The sequence below is a fragment of the Rhea americana genome, unplaced genomic scaffold (genome assembly GCF_003343005.1).
Source record: "Rhea americana isolate MKP2758 unplaced genomic scaffold, rheAme1 scaffold_47, whole genome shotgun sequence".
In the NCBI taxonomy this organism is placed as follows: domain Eukaryota; kingdom Metazoa; phylum Chordata; class Aves; order Rheiformes; family Rheidae; genus Rhea; species Rhea americana.
In genome coordinates, this window is record NW_028186612.1 from 5,372,836 (window position 1) to 5,397,523 (window position 24,688).

At 42.6% G+C, this 24,688-nt stretch overlaps 1 protein-coding gene across 1 annotated transcript in view; it reads left to right on the forward strand.

Moving 5' to 3' along the window:
- The window catches only part of LOC146589325 (vasoactive intestinal polypeptide receptor), a 112,515-nt gene that overhangs the window by 25,451 nt on the left and 62,376 nt on the right, over window positions 1-24,688 (forward strand). The window contains exon 2 of the mRNA XM_085316503.1: window positions 11,216-11,312. Within this exon, the coding sequence (XP_085172629.1) occupies window positions 11,216-11,312 (97 nt within the window). The remainder of the gene's footprint in view (window positions 1-11,215; window positions 11,313-24,688) is intronic.

The following is a 24,688-nucleotide window of genomic DNA, read 5'->3' on the forward strand; positions in this document are numbered from 1 at the left end:
CCCCCCCCCCCCCGAGCTTTGCAGCATTAATGGAGCTAATCTGCAGGGCTGCACCTTCTGAGACACCAGTCTGGTATCATTGCAATCTCCTGATTTGATGGGACCGAGCATTCAGCACCAAAGGATGCTGGAGGAGAGCCAGGAGAGATGAGGTTCTGAATGAGGAGTTGCAGGGTGGACAGGTGGTGCTAAGGCATGGAGGAGGGATGAAAATCCAGGCTTATCAGMTTCATGGCTGTGAAGGACTGATTAATCCTCTGCCTTTCACCATGAGTATCTTGAGTCTCTTTTTCCACATTCTCTTCACTTATGATTTACATCAGTATGTTCATACTCAACCTCATTTTTAAAGCGTGCTTCTACAGTTCAGTTTATAGTATTTATTCTTTGGGGGAAAGTTTGCAGCTTGACTGAGCATTCACCAGAGGCACCATCATCACCCTCCAAATTATTCCTCTCTCTCCATTTTTAAGGGACCTTGCTTCCATTTCCAGTTGTAAGCAAATCTGCATTGGTCATTTGCAGGCATGGGTGCACACACATGACAAATTCTGCACYTCTCTGCTCTTTGGAGCAATAAAAGAGCATTGCTCTCTATGGAGATGTTCAGAAAATGCCACAAGAGATCTGTTGGAGATGGAGACCATGTGGAGAAGAGAGTCTTCCAAGGGCTCCTTGCATCCTGTGCTGGAGACACATGTGGAGCTGAGAACTTGCCATGCTCCTGTAGATCCATGGTGTCTTCTGAATGGGCAGTCGCCTGGAGCTATAGATGACCACAGCAGTCCAAATCCTCATATGTGTTGGAGCCTTGACTCTCCTGTGCTGTTTAGATAAAATTAGGAAGTTAAAGGAACAGCCAGCAGTAAGAACAAAATCTAGCATAGTCTGTAATGTTTTAGTCAGCCTTGCTGTGTGTGAGCCAGAGAAAGTTGGGGATCTCTGTTTTCTGATGYTTCAGCTGCAGTTGCTGCTTAGGTGGTGTAAAACTTATTTAGACTGATTCAATGGACATGGATGGTAGCATATCTATTCTCTTTAGCTGGGGACATATGGCCTCTTCTACTGAGTGAGAAAGAAAACTCAGCTGCTCTAGAAAGAGATGAGAGAGCTAAAACACCAGCATTTCTGTATTAGTGACACCCCCAAGTTGCCAAAATGTGACTTTCCAAGAGCTGAATACCTCTTGACTTAGGATATTCCCATCTGCCCCTTTTCTTCTTTGTGGACAGCACGATTTCATCTATAATGTTGGATCCAAGTGCTGTGGCTGCAGATCCGTGTTTCCATATAGCATAGCCTCATCTTCCCCATCTTGTCTAGGTGAGCAGGAGAAGACCTATCAAGTTCTTTCTGGTCTAGAACTGACAGATCTGTACAGCTTGGCGATGTCATCCTCCTAGCATGCATCTTCCGCCTGCTTTGTACTTCTTTCATTTGTAGCTGGATCTGTTCTCTCTGTGGCCAGTATCAGTGTGGGCAATGAGTCTTTTCTCACCAGTATTGGAAGGAGTGAATGAGGGAGGCAAAGAATACCAAAAGGAGAGTGTTGGATTGTCGATATAGAGCTGTGATGACACAAGAAGGCTTGTGTCCTCCCGCTTGGGCTGAGTGCTGTGCTCATATTTGAACACTCACTAATGCCTCATTCTGAATAGTGCTGTTGAGCTTCAGAGCAGCTTTTGTGTTTGAAACTCTTGCCACTGGAGGTAACAGAGGCTTGGAAAACCTTCTAGCTTTGCAACCTAATCTCTTCCAAGTGCTGCACAATATGTACCCACCTTTACCTTGATGACCTTACTGAGACCTCAGAAGGAGCTTTTTTTTTTTTTTCTCTTCACCTGGGGTTGGTTTATAGTTTAATCACCAAAATAAACAGTTTTGTTTAATTTGAAAATGTTTTGAGTTGAATTCTCAGGTTCTTCTCTGTAATTTGAGGATAATTGGAGGTATAGTGAGCAAAGAACCTAAGAACATCTTAGTGTTTTTCTTCTCCACTTTGCAGCTCAGAAGTATCGTGACTGAATGAACTGTGACTGAYTGAACTACCAGGCTTTCTGCTCCATCATTTCCAGCTGAGAGAGTTCYCTGTTCTCATGGACCTTTTTGTTAATAGCCCCCTAAATACTTTCCTCTTCCTTTTTAGCATTGCATTTCATTCCCGACCTAATAAAGCCAGCCATCAAGATCGTCATTCTTCTAAATCAAAGCTATCTCTATCTGTCCATCATGCACATCTTTGGTAAGGATCTCTTCAATTCCTTCCCGAATGATTTTCCCCATTCTTGTRAATCTTTGTTCTTCACTGCAGCAATGCTCCCTGTGGTTGTCCTAACCTAGCACTCCCTCACATGTGTTAAGAAGTGACCTACTGTTTTACTTACTTCTAATCCCCAGCCAGTGAAGGGAGAAATGGCCTGATTTATTAAAGATGATAGCTCTAGTGGCTCTGAGTCACTGGAGTACTCTCGAATTCCTCATTATCAGGAGCAATCCTTTGTTTTGAAATGCAGCTTCAATATGGAGGTCATCTTAGTAGGCTGTTCTCTTTGGAAGACACAGTTTTATTCATCCGGCCATCCATGAAGGAYCTTTTTATAGAGAGCTCTGATGCCTTATAAAGGATGCCATATAAATCCATAAGTAATATCTTCCCCCATAGCCTTGCTGATTTTGGGTTGATTTAAAAGGGAGAAGATTTATTTCTTCCCAAACACTGAATGCCCTATAAGCAAATGCTATCTTTTGCCAGCAGCTTTGTAGTTTGGGGGGCTCTCCTCTCCTGGAGCACAAACAACACCTCTTAGGTGCACTTTTTCAAGATGGAAAATGGCATGTGAAGAGTAAGATCCCCTGGCATTGGTCTTAATGTTGGTTTAATAAAAGATGTTGAAGGTATTTATAGCCAGGAAGATTAAAACCTTATCATCAAGTGTATTATAAAAAGGCGCCATGGTGACTGCTGGAAGGAGGGCCTATWTCATGGGAGGGATTACTATGTGCAGTGCCTTGTTTCCTGTGCATTCTACACTTCTTGTTTCTTTATCTCCTCCTGGCTGCTCCTGGGGAAGTGATACTGAGCTTAACAGACCCGTGCTGTGACCCGGTCTTCTCTCTCTTATGAGTGCTGGGTCACAGGATTGGATGCTACATCTTCTGAAATCACTGACTATTCAGTGARCTCAGGAAAATTACAGTCTTTCAGTACTCCAAATATTGAATGTCTCTKGTTTTGACTGTTCAGCTGGAGATGTTAAGGCCTCAAGTACCTATTCTGCATAGGAAAAGCCATACTTGGGACACTGGCTGCCAGACTACTCTAACATTGCCACCCTGCTTTACTCACCGTCCTTCCCAGGATATGTGAAGAAAAGCGTGCATGGGAAGTCTGCTCTCTCCAAACAGCCCTAGATCTCCAGCTGCAGTTGCTGTTTAGTGCAGCTCTGAGAGTTTCCAGTGTGAATGGTGAGCAAGTCTGGTGGCAGTCACTCCTGCCTACGCTGTTCTCGTAGTGTAGAGACATTGGATTTCTACTCCTGCTCAGAGCTTTCAGCTCTCCTAAAAGTTAAAAGGAACTGCCTATGTTACCAGCCAAAACCATGGTTCCTCAAACCACACAACCACAGTAATTCTGAGAACTAGAGAAATCTGGATTTCTTTATCCTGTAGCTCCCTGATTATAAATAACATCCAATAGCATGCCTGCTTCATGAGAGGCTTGTGGGGTCCTATTTGTCAAACACTTTGTGTCATGGTAACTCCCAAACAGTAGGAGAGATCTAGAGCCTGACTGAGAACATGCACCTGTGGTTTCTTCCCTGAACTTCTCCACTGTAATTTTTATCAGTCTCTTATTTTGTCACAGCCTCTAGACTGAACTGTACTCTGATGTGGCGGTGAGCTCACCAGGGCATTACTCAGACCACTAGCCTCTGTTGCTCTGGATCTGGAAACCTCTTGTGCTCTCCTCCCCAGCCAAAGCCTTACAACTATTTGGGGCCATCTGAGCAGATCTGAGATCAATCCAACCCTTCTTTTGCATTACAGTAGGTGGTCTGGGTGAGTGATTACATCGGAGTTGGATTTGAGAGGAAAATGAGAGTCACATGCCACAGCTGGAGTGAAGTGAAGCACYGGGAGATGCAATGAGGAGCAGGCAGGACTAGGTCAGGTTCCCCATCAYTGACCAGCACAAGAAGCAGAGCTGGATGGAGGATGGATGGAGGCTTTGTCGGGAATTAGGGTGTGGACCAGGACAAAGGAGACAGAAGTGAACACAAGCAACCAACAGGTTTTCCTCAAACACCCACTCAGTGCTTTCTAGTCCATTCAAAGGCAGCAATTTCATGAGGGATGACTTGTTCTGTGCACAACAGTTGAGAGATGACTAATCAGGAGATGACCCAGCAGTTCAGGACAGGATTAACAGGTACATCACCTTCTCATGAAACCAAGTACCTTTTGGGGGAACAATAACATTTCAGAGTAAATATATCTTGAAACAACAAATCATGTAGTCRTACTGGAGTAGTTAACAGTCTTTCACCCAAGTTCTCAATATGGATCCTGCCAGGTGCCATCTTGCATTTCTTCTTGGAGTATGCTAGGAAAGGAGGGGACTGTTGAGAGCGTAATTGTTCAGTTTAGAGTTGAGCCCAGATCTGTGGGGTTTATCTCATTTAACTTTAGATACTGACTGTGTAGACATCCACMCCTCTGCCAGTTGCTTAAGGCTCTCTTTATGAAATGGTATGAGGTAAATTTCATTTAACTTATTTTAGACAGTTCCTAGACAGTTTAGACAGTTAATATTAAGTGAATCATAGCCTAAAAGTACCTATTTCTCTCCACAGACTAAGAAAAAGGATCAACATGAACTACTCAGATGTAGATGTCCGTATTATAGACATGTACATTTGGCTCAATGGCTCCCCAGCTGAGTCCTGGGAGCTGAGGAGTTCTGAATGTGAATTGCATTTGTCTTTCTGCTGCTTCTGTAATGGGCTGAACAGAACCTTTGGAGCTGAATTTCCTCCAGAAGGTTTGATCAGTTCAGTAATCAAGGCACCAGACATTCCTTAAGTAAAAGAGCAGAATTTTACCTAACCATGCTCTGCTCCTTAGACTCAAAGGTTAAAGCAAATTAAAAGCAATTAATGACTGGTATTTCAGGACAACCTATGAGCTACTTTGCTGCCTTCTAATTTCTACACAAGTTTGGTAATGGAGTCCACTTCGGTCCTTTCTTTGCTGTCCTTATATAACATTGGGCATATAACTTCTTGCTTTTTTCCACAACCATAACAGAGATACCATGACATTTTGCTCCTCTGTGCCCTGAACTGTGGATCAAAACAGTACTGATCTCAGCATTATGGCTTTTCTGTATTTCTGCAATAGCCTGAACTGAAATCCTTCATCTGAGCTTCCTCGAAATGAAATTCATACKTACCTACTCAAGATGATATTTTGAGGAGCTAAGTGTGCTTACCCAGCCATCAGGACTCCCTCCTACTCAGTAGTAGGAATTTAGTGAAGAGCTGCCTCTCTTTTAATATAACGTGTGTCACTACTCCAGTGCCTCCGTATTGCTTCCTGCTTAAGACCCTAGTTCAGCACTGCTTTCCAAGAGGGGGAAATACAAGCTTGTCACCAAGGAGTTAAGCAACACAGCTGCTCAGCTTCCCTTTTCTTCTKGGTCTCCAAGCCCTTTGCAAAACACTCTGCACATGTTTCCTTCATCTTCCAACCCTTGTACAGAAAGGGGACAATCAGCCTAAGTGAAGTCTCCATGTCTCCAAGCTGATGGATTGATTTGGGCAAGCTGCCTTTGTTTGACAGGGCCTGCTTAGATGAGCAGGAAGAACATCTGCTTTCCTTGTCAAATGATAGATCTGTTATTGGCATGATTGTATTTGGCAGAAGCATAAAATTGAGTGGTTTGAACAGCAAACTGAGAGTTAGGATTCTTGGGTATTTGCCTGGACCTCTTTTATTTGGAAAAATCTCCTAGAGATRCACACTGCTACCCTCACTCTGAGTACCTTACTGATGAACTATTTGCACTGCAGTGTACTTAAAACATGATGGAAAAGAATTGTTTTTTCAGTTTATTGTGAAACTAAAGTTTCTTTGCTGACCTTACGAAGGCCACACAGGGTGTTTGATGTGTTTTGAACTTGGCCTTGTCTATCAGTTTATGTCTGTATTACTGATGTCTAACACTTGCTTCTCCATGCTGTCGTGACATATTTGTAAAGTGTGTTTGGATCCTTAGGTAAAGGTCCGTTAGTAGAATAAACAATTATAATTCTCCATAAATGATTAATGTCTCTTTTTTTTTTTTGTCAAAGCCACAAAAACCTTGCAGTGTTTGGCTTGGACAGTCTTATTTTTACCTATGGGTAACATAACTTTTGAAAATAAAAGTCCTTTGCTGGTATCCTCCACTGATCCACTCTCTTTGCTCGTTCTTGCTTTGAACCATAGTGCTTTTTGGCTCATTCAGAGTTTTATGAAKAAAACTCCATTTCACTCAGTATGTTCAAAAGGAAGAAAATAAAAAGAAACTAAAAATCTAATTTTAAGACCTAGATGAAGCTGTAGAAGGAATCATGAACCAAGACTGTTGCCTAAGGGGTTCCTGCAGTCCCTTGATCATATAAATAATGAGCACAAATGAAAGACTGGACTGAAACTCTTCTTCTGACATAGCCAGAGTAGCTTCTTTGGGTTATGCTGCTGAGTCTTGGTTCTTATCCAGAATCTATTGATGTAATTTTGATGGGTTTTCAGCTGCCCTGACATCTTCGGAAATAGCATTGAATTAGTCTGAGACTAAGGGGAAGAAAGAACTGTCAGAACTAAGACCTACCTAATAAAATGTTTTATTTCCTTTGCTGTCCACATGGAAAGGTGTTGAGAGACTTCGTCTCCACCTACAGTGGTTACTATGAAGCTGTGTTACAGAAATTGTAGGAAGGGAATGGATGCTCTTGTTTTATACTGTTACTGCCCTCCTGTAGCTTCCAGGATGGTATCTTTATTCAGACAACTGGCAGAAATATACCCAAGTGTCATCGCCATGTAGGCTCTGGGAGCTGAACAGAAATGGGTACGGGTTGTATCTTCACCTTCTGTAGGCTTTTCTATTCTGCTCTTTTCTTGTTTGACTCCAAATCCAGTTATCATCGTGGTAACTCTTGTAACCATGGCCAAGCCTCTCTKCTGGGGTCCCCATGTGGTGAGCTCCAGGTGAGCCCAGGAACACTCTAGGATTGAGGGGCAGAGAGGTGCTGAAGCCCATGTTCCTACTGATGGGCCTGTATTTTTGTGTGCCTATGGCTGTGGCATCACTGTAGATCACATCTGCCTTTGAAGAGCTGCCATTATGAACAAAGGAGTTGGCCCTGGTCTTGCTAAAGACAGACAGCGTAGATGAGACCTGAATATTTCTGTGGCTCTTTCAGACTATGGCAATCCTTTGAATCATATTTAATTAAAAAATGTGCATAGTGGCTTTATTTGCAATAGCAGACTATGCAGTAATCCTCTAACAATAGTTGAGATCCTCTGGGAAGGGAAACTCTCATTAACAAAGACTTTGAGAATAATTCCACATGAGAGTTACGGCAGAATTCAGAGAAATCATATCCAGAAAAATATTGCCTTCGTCTTTCTGCTCAAGACTTAAGAGGGCCTGCAGGAAAAACGGCCCCTGACAAATTCAGCACGATTCTTACATTATACCTCATGCATTCCAGAAGAGCTTAGAGAGGGAGATTTTATTGAGTTTCAGCTAGCTACGCATCCTGGATATACCCAGGAAACTGGATTACTGTTTACCAACAGATGTTAATGTGAGCTAACCAAAGCTGGTCACGCTTTCCCTGTATCTATGCTTTTTGGGTGGGAAGAATGAATAGGTGTAGTCTTCAGCCACATGCCTGTGTGCTCATCTACCCACTGCTGTGAAGGATGCCAAAGCCCCAAATCACTTGCCACGGTGTGGTGGGGGGGAAACAAACAAACAAAAAACTGGGGAATAAGTAAAGTGAGCTTTTAGCAAGCTATCCAGAAAGTCGGCTGCAGCCTTTTCTGGAAGGAATATAGCAAGGAAGGAGTGTTACTGAGCCTCTGCTCCCAGGGAAAACACATCTTGGCGTGCAGAATTCCCAGCTCTACTGGAGTCTGTTCAGGCATGATCCTGAACATGAGCCTGGAGTCTCTTCGGATATTTGTCAGTAGGGAGATGAATTAAGGCAACCGAATGTGTTGCCCTATCACCATCCCACCAGCTGGACTGTTGACCTTCCAGCAAAAAAAAGAAACACTCTCCTAATCATAGTCAAAACTGTAGTTTTCCTGCTGACTTTTCTGGCCTGCAGCAACAACGGCTGCAATATACAGGTTGTCACGGTTATCACTGGGGAGGAGTAAAGCGGGTTGCTGTGTTTGTATGGGTTATTTATGTACTTATTTACTGAATGTGGAAAATGAGGCATAAATTAGAAGGCCTCAGATGTGAGCCTGTCTGTTGACCTAGATTCAATTAAAGATCTTTAGGCATTAAATGCACATCACTAACTTTCTGCAGCTGGACAGTCTTTTATTTAGTCTGAACTGGTCCAACCACAGCCAGCAAAGGGGGTGAACACCTTCAGGGCTGATGCTGTTGAGTAGAAGGGAGGTGAGAATAAGTTCAGACTAAACACTTAGCTCTTCTCCTGCTAAAACGAGGTGAGATACATCCCCACTATAAACACAGGTATCTAGCACTGTTTTAGAGAGCTTAGCATAGGTGAGGCAGCTGGATGGGACTTGCAGATGCAGCATAGGATCCATGTGGGACCAGGTGCTYCTGGAGCGAGGGCTGTGCTCTTGGCCAGGAGGAATACCCTAGGAAACCTCAGCTGAGACTAGATGCCTCTATTCAGGAGACTAAATCCCACCTCGGTATCCAACTCTTCTTGAAAACGCTGGGGACTGGGCACCTAAATACTTCTTCAGTCTTTAGAGCTATCCACCTTGATTAAGATCCCACAGCAAGTTAGCACCAGCACTACAAAAGCCAAGTTGTCTRTGTCTTGAGGTTTTAGCTATTGGGACACTATTTTTCCACCAATGTTTGCCTAACACAGATGCTTTTCCTCTGGGACTGGATTGAGAAAGGCAATATTTTTTAAATTACAACTGTGCAAATTTACCTGACTCTGTCAAGAGCTGACTTTTCAGAATGCTAACGATGCTTTTTGAAAGGTGATAAAACATTTGCTCAGGAGTAAATATTAAGCTGTAGAAGTAAATATGCAATCAGCTAATCTAGGTTTGGATTTTTAGTGAAGGGGGGACACAGCTGTGAAGTACTTTTTTAATGGGCTCAGGAGAAAATTTGCTACATAAAAAATTGTAAAATTGTGTTGTGAAAGTACACAGTGCTTTGCAAACTTTGATCAAAGTTACAGCTGTATGAATTAATTTATAAAGTGAAAACCCAAGCTATTTATAGATGTGAGATGAATTTGGCAATAGTTTAAGTCCAGAGAATTTTAACTTTCCTTGGGAAAAGTCAGAATGCTTTGAAAACAGAACATTTCAATCTTTCTTTCTAAACAAGTGTTCTGGAAACTCCTCACTTCTTTTTTTAAGATAAAAAGGGAAGAAGCACTAGGAATTAAAATTAATCTATAGTATTTTGATGAGTCAGAATAATTTTTTTTTAGACCTCTTTCACTTTGGAAAAAGGAAACTTTTGAGTGTCAAGACACCTCTAAGTTATTCATCTCCTTTTGGGCTAGCAAAGCACATTTTCTTTTTGTTTACACACTACTAATGAAGGCAGTTTCCCAACATAASGAAATTATAATATAAGCAAGGCATRTGGTAGAAGAGAGAAGAGACTAAGCTGGGTTAGTAGGAGATAGTGGGAATAAAAGTTGCTGAATTATTTTATAATTTTAATTTAAAGAGCAATTTATATTAAACAATTGCTCCTTCAAAGGATTTCTGGACCTTTTGTCTTAAAAACTTGGCTGGCAAATATATAGGTAGAAAAATAACTCAATGAAATGTGTGAAAAGGTCTTTTTTATTCCTTTCCTGTGCTTACTTCAAATAAAAATAGGTGKTTTTTTCCCAAATTCAGAAATAGCGAACACTGAATCAGTGAGATTGAACATGAAAAGCTGTTCCTGTGCGCCTCAGATCTGTCCCAGAAGCTCACTCAACTCATGTTTTTCCTACACTGCGGTCAACAGTGACTGCRTAACCTCAAACTGGGACTGCTGCTCTCTTCACATCATTTCTCTTTCGTTCTCTCTTTGCGGCTGAGTTTCTAAACAAGTTGCTCTGGCTGAATGCAAACTCTTTGAAAGATGAGGTGTTTCTTGTTTGAGCCCATACGGTGCCTTGCAGAATGCTACCTGGATTCCCACTTGCTATTGCCATCGCGGGGAAATCAGATATTCCCTCCGAATTGAGAGCATGTTGATAACATTTACAGAATTGTATTATATAGCCCCTTGTGTAGCTCCTGGCTCCTTTTTCAGAGTGCAGATTGTTACAATCCACATTTAGTGATTGAAGTAGTTCATAAAGTATGTGATGTAAGGAGTCCCCGATTAATTACCTGGGCATTTATAGGCACTATTAGATTACAAACATAATATAATTACATCTTATTGAGAAGAAACTGCTTGGGGGGAAAGTTTTGTCATTGGGAATTTTCTGCTTTTTAGCTCCCTGATCTTTTAATCTGCATCTGAGATTTCATTTTTAGCCATTGATTTGGCTTTTGTTTTGTATTGAGTTAGCATGAGCCAGAAGGCAGACTGCATGAGCATGGAGGGAATAAACTGAGTAAGCAGAGATCCCACTGCTCTTGGCATGAATTTTAAAGCTGCCATATTTCTGCCCTAGATAGCTGCTGGTGTTAGGTCAGTCAAGCAGGACTCCCAGAGAATAACAAAGCAGRACTGCTCCTAGTTGTCAGAAAAAAGGCAGGTTTTTTTGAGGAAGGTAGGGAGGGAAATGCTGCTTTTTCCCAGCTGTCGCTGGGCTGTACTCCCTTCCCTCAAGCGAACATAAAATCAGGCTGGAAGCATGCAAAATTAATGCTGGTTGCAGCAACCCGGGAGAGCTCAACTGTTTGTGAATCTCCTGGAATGCATCCTTGAAATGAATTGACCTCACTCTCTTCTTCTCTACTCTTTCTGTAGGCATCCAGCACACGTCCGGAGTGCAGCATCATGCAGGAGATTGAAGAAGAGCGCGACCAGTGCTTGGCAGAACTGCCCAGGGATAACCAAACTTCAGGTATGGGGCAGCTCTTTTTACTCCCTGGTCTGCGAGCCAGCATCACCCAGCCTCACATCTACCTTGACTGTGCCATTTCTCACTCCTTCTGCTGCAGGACAAGGGCAGCAGATGCTGTGGCTGGATTCACTCCARCCAGTGTGGAGCTCTAGCATTATGAGGAGTTCATGGAGAGAAATAGGCACTTCCAAAGTGTAATTCAATCAAAAGTTTGAGTAGCTTCCTGGAAATCACCCACCATCTCCTGGCTGGGAAAGCCTAGCTTAGGTGTATCAGTGTGTTCAAGCCAAGAGAGAGATGTCTCTTAAATGGAAGTGTCTTTAACGAACTCTTCCCTGGGCTCTGAAAGACTGAAATTCCTATGGGCCCTGGTTTGTTTCAGGGGAAATTATGGCAACCAACTCCTTCTGTTGAACTGCTTTCCTGTCCCCATGCCAAGGTTGCTTCTGTCCTGGGGACGGATCAGAGGCAAGAAGGATGTGTTCCAAGGCTGTAAGATATCTGTGAGGTTGTGTCAGGCGGCTGCAAAGCCCCTCGTTGTTCCTGTGACATGGAGCACACACTACATGAGGCAGTTCTCTTGGAAGGCTTTCCAGGACCCTAATCCGCTCCTTTCTTCAGTGATCRGAAGAGGAGGGTCAGGAGCACGTGGTCAGTGGAGCCACCATTGCTCTCCAGTCTTCCAAGTTTCCCCATCTCAGGCAGCAGCTGTGGAGCTGTGACTCCCTCAAGGACCCAGGCACAGCACAGCACGTGTTGGCATGTGGGGTTTCAGAGCAGGAGAGAGGCTACGGCACATGGCCAAGAAGGGTGAGCTTACTGCAAGGCAGGACATGAGTGGGTGATGTCAGAAAATCCTGCGCTGATGCAGTTCCCTGGTGGGCATCCTGAACTCAGCTTGGGAGAAGGAGATTTTGGCTCAATTGCCCAGACTCTGGAGAGCACAGAGAGAAATCTGGAGTTTTTGGTCCTATCATGTCCACAGTGATGTTGTCAAAGCCCCAAGAGTGAGGACTGCCTCACTGTTGGGTGTTCAACCTCTCCTCCTCCAGGTGCCCCTCTGAAGTTACAGGTCCTGGTTTTGTGAGTAAAAAGGGTGTAGGACCAATGATAGACCATAAAACTCTGAAAACAAGGGATCATATTGCCAGAGAAAGGGATGGGAAGATGCATATCCTGCATGAAATTTGCATCTCACCTCCTGAAAGAGTGAAAGAATATGTCTTCTTATCCTCTTTCACTCACTGTTGGTTTTGATTAGGCTAGACAGAAGGCTTGCTCCACATGCTCCGTGTTAATGGTAGAATAACATTTTTGTGCCAAGCTTATCCCTGGAGGAGCTTTACTGAATGCAGGGATGGCTTTTGGCTGCTGTTTTTTTCTGCTAAGTTATGGCTTCCTTTGATTTGGAAAATATTACAAATATCCTTTTAAAGTTAAATAGAGCAGTTTGAAGCTTGGAAGTTGAAGCTATATTCTCTTGGAATCTAGTAAAGAAGGGAAAAGTCAGAGTAGTTAAAAAAAACCCATCCATTTGAAAGCCAACTAGATATTTTATTTAATTTTCAGGGACATTTAAAGTAATTCAATTAAATACAGTTATGTTCAAAATGGAAGAATAAATACTTAGTGTTAAATATTTTTCCTGCTTTTTCAAAATGTTTTTCCTCATTTCACGATTGGAAAATCTCAGCAGCTTAGGTCCTAAATTCACTCAGGGATACTCAAAAACATTTTTTTTCTCTAATGAATAAATGGTTGAAAATATTTTGCCTGGTTCTAATGTAAAAAACATAGTCTTATTTCAAGCTCTTGATATCCAAGCAGTAGCAAGTATCTAAAAATCTTTTGGAGTTGATTTTCGTATTGGAATGTTGAAATATTGCATTGAAATGATTCTGTATTTCTACAACTCGGTATCCACAGTCATTACACTAGACTGATTCTGAAGTCATGGTGGTTAGTGCTTTGAAATATTTTTAGTCATCTGAACAGTATCTGTTACTCCTGAATCAATGTAAGATGTCATTTGTGTATGTATGCACATCCTGGGTCAAAATAGTCAGTGATGACATCAGTGTGGAACGAGTGTGTGTGCAYGTGTGGACATGTTTTTCCACAGCACGTGTCCAACCAAATCTTACAGTGCCAAGTGTGCAGAAGGCAGCTGGCATCTATTTGCCACCATGCATCAGCAGGCATTTAAGAGTTAGACATCTGAATCTGAGATAGGCACTCACAACCTCCTTTACAGTCAACAGAAACGGGCGTCTTTAAAGAGCAATTAATCTCACTTTTCTAATGAGTGACTGTGATGCATCCAGTGAATCACCTTCTGAAGATGCCTGTTTTGAAAGTCACGTGGACAGCTAACTTTCAAGTGGCCAAATAGCACGTTTCCCCCTTGGAGTGTCCATGGCCCACCTATGTGAGCACAAGTCGGAAGAGAAGCTGTTTTTCTTTAGTGAGGTTCCCCAGCTTGATGAATGTAACTGAGCATAGTCACCTAATAGAACTTTAGGTACAGGGTTTTYGGTGGCGGGAGATCTTGCAGCTCCCAAGTTATGAGAGAAATTACCATTTAGTCTAAGGAATGTTGCTGGAAAGAGAAAAATCCTAGCATAAAAATTCCTTGCTAAATCTTCCAGGAAAAGCATAACTTTAACACAGTTCAGTCCCACGGGGAAGGAGAATGGAAAGCARTTGAGATTCCCTGTCATCCACAATGTAATGCCTTGATTTATGATCAGGTATGTGTATTGCCTTCTGTACATACAACATCCTGTTAGCAAAAAGAAAATCACTTGGGGTTTAACCAACAATTTGTTATCCTTTCTAATTAAATGAGTTGAATTAAGGAAGCATACAATTTCAGTACAGTCTGGAAATAAAGCTTTATTTAGAAGCCATTTTCAATTGTATTGATCAGAGGGGATTAATCACAGATGTAATCTGATGTGTCAAATAGATGAGTCATTTATTAACCACATCTGATGGTAGCAGCGAGATTGATCACTGACTCAGGATAAACACTATAAACAATATCCACTTATAAATAATAATGTCTGTCTTAACACTACTTTGTCTTTGTAAAATCATTCATTATAGTGGGTGTATTTGCATGGAAAGCGTTAAATCYGTGCTTTCTTTTCAAACTAAATCGTTGCATTTTCAGAGTTGATAGTAGGTTCCAATTGCTGTTGCTATTAYGAGGATTCCTTGATCACAGATACTACTTATTGACAAGACTAGAGCCTCTCTGTTCTCCATAAGGAGTGTGATTTAGTGTCCRTGGAGTTGCCCATGTCTAAGGAAACTCGAGCAGGTATAGAGGAGAGATGCAGGGACCACAAACAGAATGGGGTGACCATGTCTGATGAGAAGAGGTTAACCTATGGAAGATGTCACGAGGTAGAAAAACAGCAGGGAAGACTAGTTTTAGGCAACAAGCCAGGATAAGCTGGCTATGAATTTGAAGTCTGGACTTCAGAGGAAGTTTCTGACCATCAGAGGATATTGAATAGCTTTGCTGGAGGAGATCTGGGGCAAGGAATTTTATTGATTTCATGACAGAGCTTGCTCAGTTTGTGAAAGGGTCTGTAAGATGTGGATGCATGTTGCACGTAAGATTGGATTTCATGTGATAATTGTGACTGAATATAGAAGTGGTTTGAGACTCTGATAGATTGAGACCTGTTTGTTCCGAACAGCAACAGCTTGAATCACAGAGTGGTTGAGGTTGGAAGGGACCTCTGGAGATCTAGTCCAACCCCCCTGTTCAAGAAGGRTCACCAAGAGCACGATGCACAGGATCGTGTCCAGACAGGTTTTGAATATCTCCAGAGAAGGAGACTCCACAACCAATCTGGGCAACCTGTGCCAGTGCTCTGTCACCCTTACGGTAAAGTTCTTCCTTTTATTCAGGTGGAACTTCCTGTGTTTCAGTTTGTGCCCATTGCCTCTTGTCCTGTTGCTTGGCACCACTCTAGAGAGTCTGGCCCCATCCTCTTGACACCCTCCATTAAGGTATTTGTAGACATTGAGCTCGGATCACAGCAGCATGGGCTATCCCAATAAGTAAGTATCCAATATCCTCAGTGATTCCCAACTTGGCCCAACTGGGCAGGATACGAAAGTCCACAGCTCCTGCTCTTTGGAGAGGAGTTAYTGTGTTGCTAAAAGACAGTTGTGACATTGCCTGTACCTTTTCTGTAAGGTGATAATAGACGTCTCTTTGCTGGTTTTGGCTTACTGGGAAGTAAGTTTCGGTCATACTTCCCCTTATCACACAGCCAAGGAGAAAGTGCTGCTGGGTTCCATCAAACACAGCTGTACTCCAGTACTGGACTAGTGAAATCTGTAGTTTTGTCATGTGTGAGGTGTCTGGCTTTTCTTTCTGAATAGGGTCACTCAAGGCAGGCATAGCTGGGATACAGTAGATAAGATGCAGCTAATGACCCAGGTCATTCGTGGTTGTAATGACATGATGTAAAAAGGAATCATGCGCTCTGACTGCCTTAATTTTCCATCCTAAACATGTTTTAATCCCACTCCATGTTAGTCTAGTGGTTGTTTTCCCTGAAAACTTTAGCCCACTTGGTATCCATAGACTATTGCAACTATCTCCAGAGGTCCCTTCCAACCTTACTGATTCCATGATTCTATACAGAGTGCTATTTCTGAAATTAAATTGGCTCCTGAGACCCTTGGCATTAGTTTTCCTCCTTTAAAATAGAATTAGTAATATCTGCTACTTAACAGGGGTAAGGTAAGGACAAACAGATTGAAAGCTGCCTGGCTGTTTTGTGATCTGGAGTTATAAAAGCACCTTGTGCAGACAGAATAATGGAAAATGCAGTCCTTTGGCAGCACTGACAATTTCGGTTCTCAGGAAGCTACTCTGCACCTGGAGGGAAATAACATCCTCAAAGAGAAGATTTAGGGCATCCAAGTTAGATTACCTCTTCTCTTTCCCCACCTTTCTTCTCCAAAATAAATCTGCATATAGTATTTTACATCAGTCTCTAATGGCTGCGGGTGCAGTTTCTGTTGGTGATACGGCTGCAAGTCTTCTTTTCCCAATGAGCTGCTTAGGGAGTTCCTCRGGGAAGCTCAAGTTATATCTAATACATTAAAAAAAATGCCCTAGTTCTCAGTGCCAAGCAATGCAGTACATTAATGGGCATGAAGAAGTAGGAGCTCCAGTTCTGAAAGTCCTCCAGCATCCATCATAGCAGACATTTAGCACACCCTCATCCCCGTGACTCTGCAGCGCTGCTTTTTGCAAGGTCAGTGTATTTTATGCAGCTGGTAATATGTCAGCTGTGTGGCTTCAGCTCTGTAGTTCAGAAGATTCCCAGTTCATCCCAAAGCTTCATCAGCCAAAGCCTGCAGGAGTCTTCCTTTGCTTCCTGAAGCCTCCCTTGAGAGCTGAGTTTGGTCCCAGGAGAAGACACAAATTCTACTCTTGGTTGTCCCAGGGCAACTTTAACCAAGTTAGGCCTGAGATGTGAATCCCTTCTCAGAGAGCTCTCTGTCTCTTCCCCACCAGCTGAGCACAATGAGATGCTTTTGGGAATCTCCCTACAGAAGAGTTTCCATGCTGCCCAGCACCTACTGTTGGAGGAGGCTTCACCCTGCCCAGTAGTCTCCTGAGATATCTTCTTGCTTTTCTCTTTGCTCTCTGGCTGTACTGGGAGAAATGCATGTATGACTGCTTCTCTGATGGCATCTCCTGCATTACAATCTAAAATAAGTAAATATAGTAAAGCAATTCCATAGCCTGGCGTTCTCCTAGGTGCCTRGTAGTTTTAGAAGTGTATAATGGATTGAGTTCCTCAGTCCTCTGGTTACTTTGAAAATGCTTACCTGCAGATTTCAAAAGTCAAAAATGTGAACGCAGCTACACTGAAAACCAGGCTTTTACTCCTGATACATTTTTATTTGGGACATCTGTGTGCAATACACTGCTTAGCTGATAATGCAGTTAGCAACAGTAGGGAAACTCTCCTGCAGATTCAGAGATGATAGCTGAGGGGAGTTCTGCTTTCCAGACCTGCAGACGGTGGCAAATCTCTCCCRTACGGAGTGTTACTGAGAGCCGAAAGGCGTGCTGCGAGGCGAATTTCGCCACCTTAACTGCAGCACTTCTTGCTGACTTGCACTTACTTTCATTAAATAACAATCCCAGAGCACAAACTGAGGGATTTTGTTTTGTTTTTTGGGGAAGAAGGCTTCCACTCTCCAGGACTGCAGCTTACAAACAGCTCAGTTTAATTTGAAGTACCCAATCAACATAAAAAGAAAAAAGTAAACCTCTCTGTTGTTTTTTTTTTTAACAGTGAGACAGCCAAAGCAGTCAAGTCTAGGTCAACTGGCTGTGCTCATTGTCTGTTTATCTCGTTATTGCTAATCAATTCCCTCCACAATCAGATATTCTTTCGGAAGTGTGAGGGTCATTTAAGGATGGCATTGAACAAGGTACTGTATGACGCATGTTTGGATGGGGTGAACTGCTCTGCAGGTCGTGCTGTTGTGCAGGAAAACATGATGCCCTAAGGTAAACGGGCTTCCTGGAGAGTTGTGGGGRTGTCTGACAGCATTCTGGTGCGGGAATACTGACCAGAACTTGGTGATTACTGTAGTGTCATGGAGGTTTGGGTGTAAAACATTGAAAATATTCAAGAAGACAGAGAAAACCATTAAAGGGCAGAAGATTCCTGACAACAGAGCCTAATGATCAAACTGGATGGGATACAGTTTTCTTCATTAACATTGTTCCTTGGCTTGGAATCACAGAATGGTTGAGGTTAGCAGGGACCTCTGGAGATGATCTAGTCCAACCTCCCTGCTCAAAGCTGGGTCAGACTAGGTTGCCCAGGACTATATCTAGTCAGATTTTGAATATCTCCAAGGGTGGAGACTCCACAACCTCTCTAGATAACTGTTCCAGTTTTTTAACCACCCTCACATGAAGAAGTATTTTCTTATGTTCAGATAGAATTTCTTGTATTTCATTTTGTGCCCATTGCCTCTCATCCTGTCACTGGACACTGCTGAGAACAGTCTGCCTCCATCTGCTCTACATCCTTCCATCAGATATTTATATACACTGATATTATCCCTCCAGAGCTTTGTCTTATCYGTACTCAACAGTCTCAGCTCTCTCAGCCTCTCCTCATATGAGAGGTGCTCCAGTCCCTTAATCACCTTAGTGGCCCTTTGCTGGACTTGCTCCGGAAGGTCYGTGCTTTTCTTGTCCTGGGGAGCTGAGCACTGGACACAGCGCTCCGGATGTGGTTTGCAGCAGTGCAGAGTAGAGGGGAAAGATCACTTCCCACCACCTGCTGGCAACACAGCCCAGGATACCATTGGCCTTTGTCACAGGGGTGCATTGCTGGCTCATGGTCAGTTTGTTGTCCACCAGGRCCCCCAGGTCCTTCTCTGCAAAGCTGCTCTCTAGATGATTGTTTCCGAGCCTGTACTTGCGCAAGGGGTCATTCTTCCCCAGGTGAAGGACTTTGCACTTACCTCTATGGAACTTCCTTCACTTTATGTTTTTTCACGATTTGTTTTTTTTGGTTTTTTTTTTTTCCAAAAGGGAAAACCTGCTTTATTTGGATCCTGAATTCTTGCTGAAGTTGAGTAAAAGTGAAGTGAGTCCAGAGCTTCACAGCTGGAGGCTGTCAGCATCTCACAGGGTCAGATTGCCATTTTATATATCTGCACCCTTCAGTTCAGTARTGTGGGAATAGATTAGGTGATTTTATAAGTTCCATTGTAGGAATCACTAGTAGCCATCAAGGAGCTGCTATAGTTGAGCTGCTTCTACTACTAATTGGTTTAATGATAGCTTAGGTACTTCAGCACTACACTTACAGTTGCTGTTTAGATCTGTCTGTCTTGCGAGCAGGATTTGAAACCCAATCAGATAGTCAGAAAAGTGGAAAAYATGAAATATGAAAGAAAATAATGCCAGTTCACATGTGAGTAACTCAGACACACTTCACACTTGTTGTGGGCAACTGAGCTGAGTCCTACAAGCTCATCATCATCATTGTTGCATGCAAACAAATTCAAGTAGGGAACAGCCCATAGTGTTCATCCTCCATAAACTTCCTCCATAGTTCCCGAGACCTACAATGGGCACTGGCTTGACATACCAAATTTAAAACTTGAGTTTCTTTGTCTGTCTCCTTTCAAAAAGTCAAGGCATGTTTGATGGGAGAAGAAGCAGTGAACATATGGAAATTAAAAGTCAGACTGGAAAAACGTTAATGAAGTTTAAATGAGGAGTCTGTTTATTCATCACCATCTGTTTATAGTGCAGTAAGAGAAAAAATAATTAATAGTTCCTTGCTTGTAAAAGTTCATGTGAATTCTTACCTTCCTAGTTGCAGAAGACCTCCCAGGGTGTATGAGGCGTAGCTCTGGATTCGTATGATGGCCCTATGATCAACAGCACTCCAGGTCCTCTCTCACTGGACCAAGCACTACATGGCTGACTACAGCACAAGGGCTTCACTTGTGTGCTCCAAGTAGAACATACAGAAGGAGGGGGATGGACCACCCAARGCTGGGTAGGTGTTGCTTTTCCTGGCGACATCAGGGCCATCAAGTGGTGGTACAACCCTGAGACCTCCCAAGTGCTCACATGAGCACTCTGTGCTTTCAYAGAGATCTGGGTGGGGTTTTGATATCAAAACCCTGCTGTTTTAAACTCGATGAAATATTGGAGGGGGCATTCAAATGAGCCACTGCACTGGCAGATTTGAAGACTRGTAGCTTCCAGGAGGGATAAATATCTTGGCAGACATCCAGGGGAGCATCAGATGGCACCTGTGCAGCCAGAAGGCAGTGCCTATCCGCAGCCTGAGAAGGCCTGCAGAGGAATGTTGCCTGCAGGCAGGCTCTGTCCCACTGGTTCCAAGCAGTCAAATATGCAGTCAGGAAAAAACAGACTCTTGAACAGAGRATGATCCTGACCTATTAGCAACACATCAAAAATGTTAACCTAGCCAACTGCCATGGACATGCATGATGTGTCTCTGAGAGCAGAGGGCGAGGAGACTCTAGAGCGATTTATGAGCAGAAAGGGATGGCTTCAGCCTATGGATTAAGTCATCTAAATTCAGCTGTCTGTGCAAGGTAGATGTCCAAACTCCCCGTGTAAGAGGGTTTGATTCAGCTGTGCAAACACAGCTGTGCAGTGCCATTTGAGATGCTCTTAGATAGCCAGTGTCCATTTGTCATTTCAGAAGTGTCTCACAAGTCCTGTAGCATATTCACCAGSCCCTGTGTAAAAATGCTTCAGATATCTTAGGGTATCACAAATGGCATAAATGTCTGTTTCTAAGTACCTAGACCAAGCCCTCAGAAGCCCCTTGTTGCAGTCCAGTCCTACCCTATCATCTGCAGTCCAGACATCTATGATATCCAGCAGGACTCCTGTTACAGAGGTGAAATTCAAATGAGGATCTACACAACACGTTATCACTCTGCCTTGTACAGTTAAGGGCTGATTTTTGCCTTGATATCACAAGATAAGGCATTACAACATCTGTTTTCTACCTTAATACAAGGCAGTGGTGGAGGCTTTGCCTTTTGTTTTGCCTGTTGCTGAAATGTCCTGGCTGCAACCTTTCTAACAAACAGCAGTGTTTATTTGACTTAAGAACAGCTGTCTTGTAGCTTTGGGGATTAACAGCCATTTAATGGACATAAATCTTGTACTGAAAAAAAAAAGGCATTTTACTTTGGAGAATATCTAACATTTGAAAATGCCTTCAAGCTTTTTAGTTAATTATTTTTTTAGCATGGGATAATATATAAATGCACAGCGTCAGTTATGCAAAGGTTATAAAAATAAGCAGGAGAAAATGCCATTGCTCCAGAGCAAAGGAAAACAAAGCATTTTCAAAGCTTTAGATAATTTCTCAGAAGAGATCTGTTTATGCAGAGCTTTGAGTTTGTTTCTGACAGTAATTTGTATTTGTCCCCCTCCTGTCCCATCAGATTGCTCCATAAGAAATCTTTTTCCTGAACTTTTCTTTTCTTTTCTTGCTGACTGTATCTGGGAATTTTCATGATAATATCCACCCTTGTACATTGGAAAATGATGCATATGCCATAAATTATGTTGAGCTCCCATCACAATATATAGTTSTGATCCAAAACTTGCTGAAGCCAGTGGTGACTTCTTCCACTGATTTTACTGTGCACTGGACTTTCTGTAACCTAGGTGCGTTTATTTCTTGATATCTGGAGCTTTTAACATAGGAAAATGAAATTGTGGAGAACTGTGGAAGTTGAGGTCAGAGGTACTGCGCTTTACATCCACCAGGTCTATACTGGCCTTCTCTTAGAGAAAACTTATAAATTGTAGATGCCTCCCAGATTAAGCTTTTCTTTTTTTTCCTTTCCTTCTAACCATTAAATGTCCCTTCATWTAAAATCAAACCCCAGATGAAAATACCTTCGTGTTCCTCTTGCCCCTACCTACAGAGCCAAGATATAGGTCTTCCACATAACCTTTCCTTCCTCTGCAACTGCCCCTCAATTTTTCTGGGTACTATTCCAACATATTTATTATGAGTGCCAGACTGTAAAGGTTTCACATGGATGAAGCCCTCTCCAGCTATGGGAAAGGACAGCAGAATCATGGCCAACRTCAACTGTATCAACTGTAGTAGTTGGGACAGGCAACTGGTAGTTTGTTGCAGAAACTTCCTTTTTACCCTTCCCTTTTCTGGTCGGTGTATCATATCTGAGCCTAATATTTGCCTTGAAGAAAAGCAACAATGCAGAGATCAYAGCATTGGTGGAAAAATCTCTTCTCTTGCCAAAGCAAGTCCTTTGGTCTTGAAGGTACAGGGTTAGCCTGTGGAATAACAACAAGGTAGGGCACTTAAGAATAAATACTTCTCTTTAATTGTTTTAGGAAAGAGCTTTCCCCAGCTGGTTGCAGACTGATACAACTTCAGCATGTTGCCAAGGGGAGACTGTCACTCTCCTATTTGCCTTCAAGGAACAGGTCTAGCTGAGTCGGACAGTAAGGTGTGCCTCACACATTTAGAGAAGTCAAGAAATTCACATTGGTTGGGCTAAATGGTGGAAAGCTGAGGAAAAGTCTCCTGATTTTCACAGCATTTGGGTCACCAGTGAGAGCCGCTGCACTCATGTCCTATCCTTCCTTTGTTAGGAAACCCCACAAAATCATTAACACACTTCTTCTCCTAGCATCCCTGTGTCTGTCTGGGAGGGGAGGTAGAGAGGCACAGAGGAGCTGCAGCCTTAGTCCCATTTTAGACCCTGCACCATCAACAGTGACCATAGTCACTGTTGCCTCCCCTGGAGTCAGAGAAACATTTCTTGAGAATGAGCTTAATCATCTTCACTGTGCCCTTGGGGGTACCAACCTGGGAAAAGCCACACAAGGAGGTTAGGTACCTAAATTTGAAAAAGCTAAAGATGGTTCTCCGTAACTTCTACAAGAGCTGGAGGTTTTCAACGAGGAGTGAGAAAGCCCTAGAATAACCTTTTCGGCATGCTACAAGTCAAGGCGCTACRGAGCTGTCTGTTGACTGAATGCTGGTGAGGAGATAAGTTATGTTTTGAGCAACTCTGTTTATAAATCTTCATCTTAAATCTTGTCATCTTTTGTTTCAGTTCAGACATTCTGGAATTAGGCAGAAGTGCTCAGCTCACAGTTTTCGTTTGTGAAAAGAATGATCTGGAGGGATAAAAGAAGTCAAGTCTGTCTTTCGTTTGTTGGTTAAAGAAAGGCCGAAAGATTAGAAACTCTTCTTTTTTTCATATTTCATACTAGACTTTGATGATGGAAAAGCTTGTAGGATTTTTCTGCTTAAAAATAATCCTCCAGAAATATTCTCTGGTGATTTCTTTCATGCTGTTTAGAATGACTCAGTCTGGGGGCTTGGAGTGAGATTTCCTTCATGTGTCTTTGACTTAAATTTCTGCAACATTTAAGAAGAAAGACATCTCAACATTTCCTGTTAAGTGCCCGGACAGCTTCTACTAGAAGTCACTGCAGAAGTGCAAACCATTTGTTACAGTGAATAATGGTAGTTTTAATATTTTGCAGCTTGTTAAATCAATGTCTGACTGATACTGAGGCAAAGTCCAAGATAAATTCTTTCCTCAGTCTGRGAATCCTTTTTGCTTGCTGTAATTACCCAGGTCCATTTTCTACTGAATTTGGACTGTAGATTCTTCACTGGGGGAAGAATTAAGGAGCATCTATGTGCCACGGAGTGCGAATCAGTGGTAGGAAGGAAATGCTACAGTTCAAGGGTTTCGCATCCCTAGCAGGACTGTGGTTTTCCTCTAGCAAAGTGGTTTCTCAGTCACATCCTGCCCTCGTCTATAGTGCTGAAGCGATGGCAGGCAGCATGACAAGCAAAAAGCGTCTGAAGCAAATGCAACGCAGCATTGCAAGGGAACATGTTTCCTTCAGAACAGACTCTCGCAGCTGATAAAAATAAAAACACGGTGATGCCCCGGGATGCATGGTGGGGGAGGTTRTGGGGATGGAGGAAGGAGTCCCAGCAGTGAATACAGAAGGGAAAGGTTTGAATTTTAGTGGGGGTGAAGAGTGGCAGAATTACTATACTGAAATCTTGATGCACAGCTAGCCCTGGTCAAAACTAATCTGTCACGTAAAAATAAGGTAAAACCCATTCCGCAARTCCAGGGCAGGGAAGGACGGGATAGAAGGAGAAATAGAAAAGGTACAAAGGAGAAATGGTAGGGAATAGCTTCTCTACAAGAAGCAATTAAATAAGTTGGACACCTCAGCTTGAAAAATTGATGCTTGAGGAGGGATATAAAASAGGATTTTATGGTTTTTCTCCCCAGGGAAAGGGTGACTGTGAATAAGTTATAAATATTTCTTTATGCGTAAAGGAACCAGGCAATTCCTAATGAAACCAGCACTGAACAGGTTTAAACCGAATTTAGAAAAGCATGTGCTTCTTCAGTCAGCGGATAGTTAAACTGTGCAACTCCCTGGCCCAGGAGGTTATGCATTTTTAAAGTTTCCATGGATTCAAAAGCAAAAATTAATTGCATTTAATTTTTTTTTAATTACAGAAGAAGAATCTATTTGGTTTTTTTATTATTATTACATACAATTTTTAATATGTAAATAGAAAGCTATCCTTGACTGAGGAAATTGCAGCCTCTGCTTGTTGATTAGGCTGGCAGTCTGTGCCAGGGCAGTATTTCTGTGCACTTAAGCCCATTTATATAYTTCCCTAAATCCCCAGCTCAGTATGGGCTTTTCTGGAGAAAGGAACAGTAACAAGGGCAAGTGCAGAGTCCTGCACCTTGGGAAAAATAACCCTAGACACCAGTAC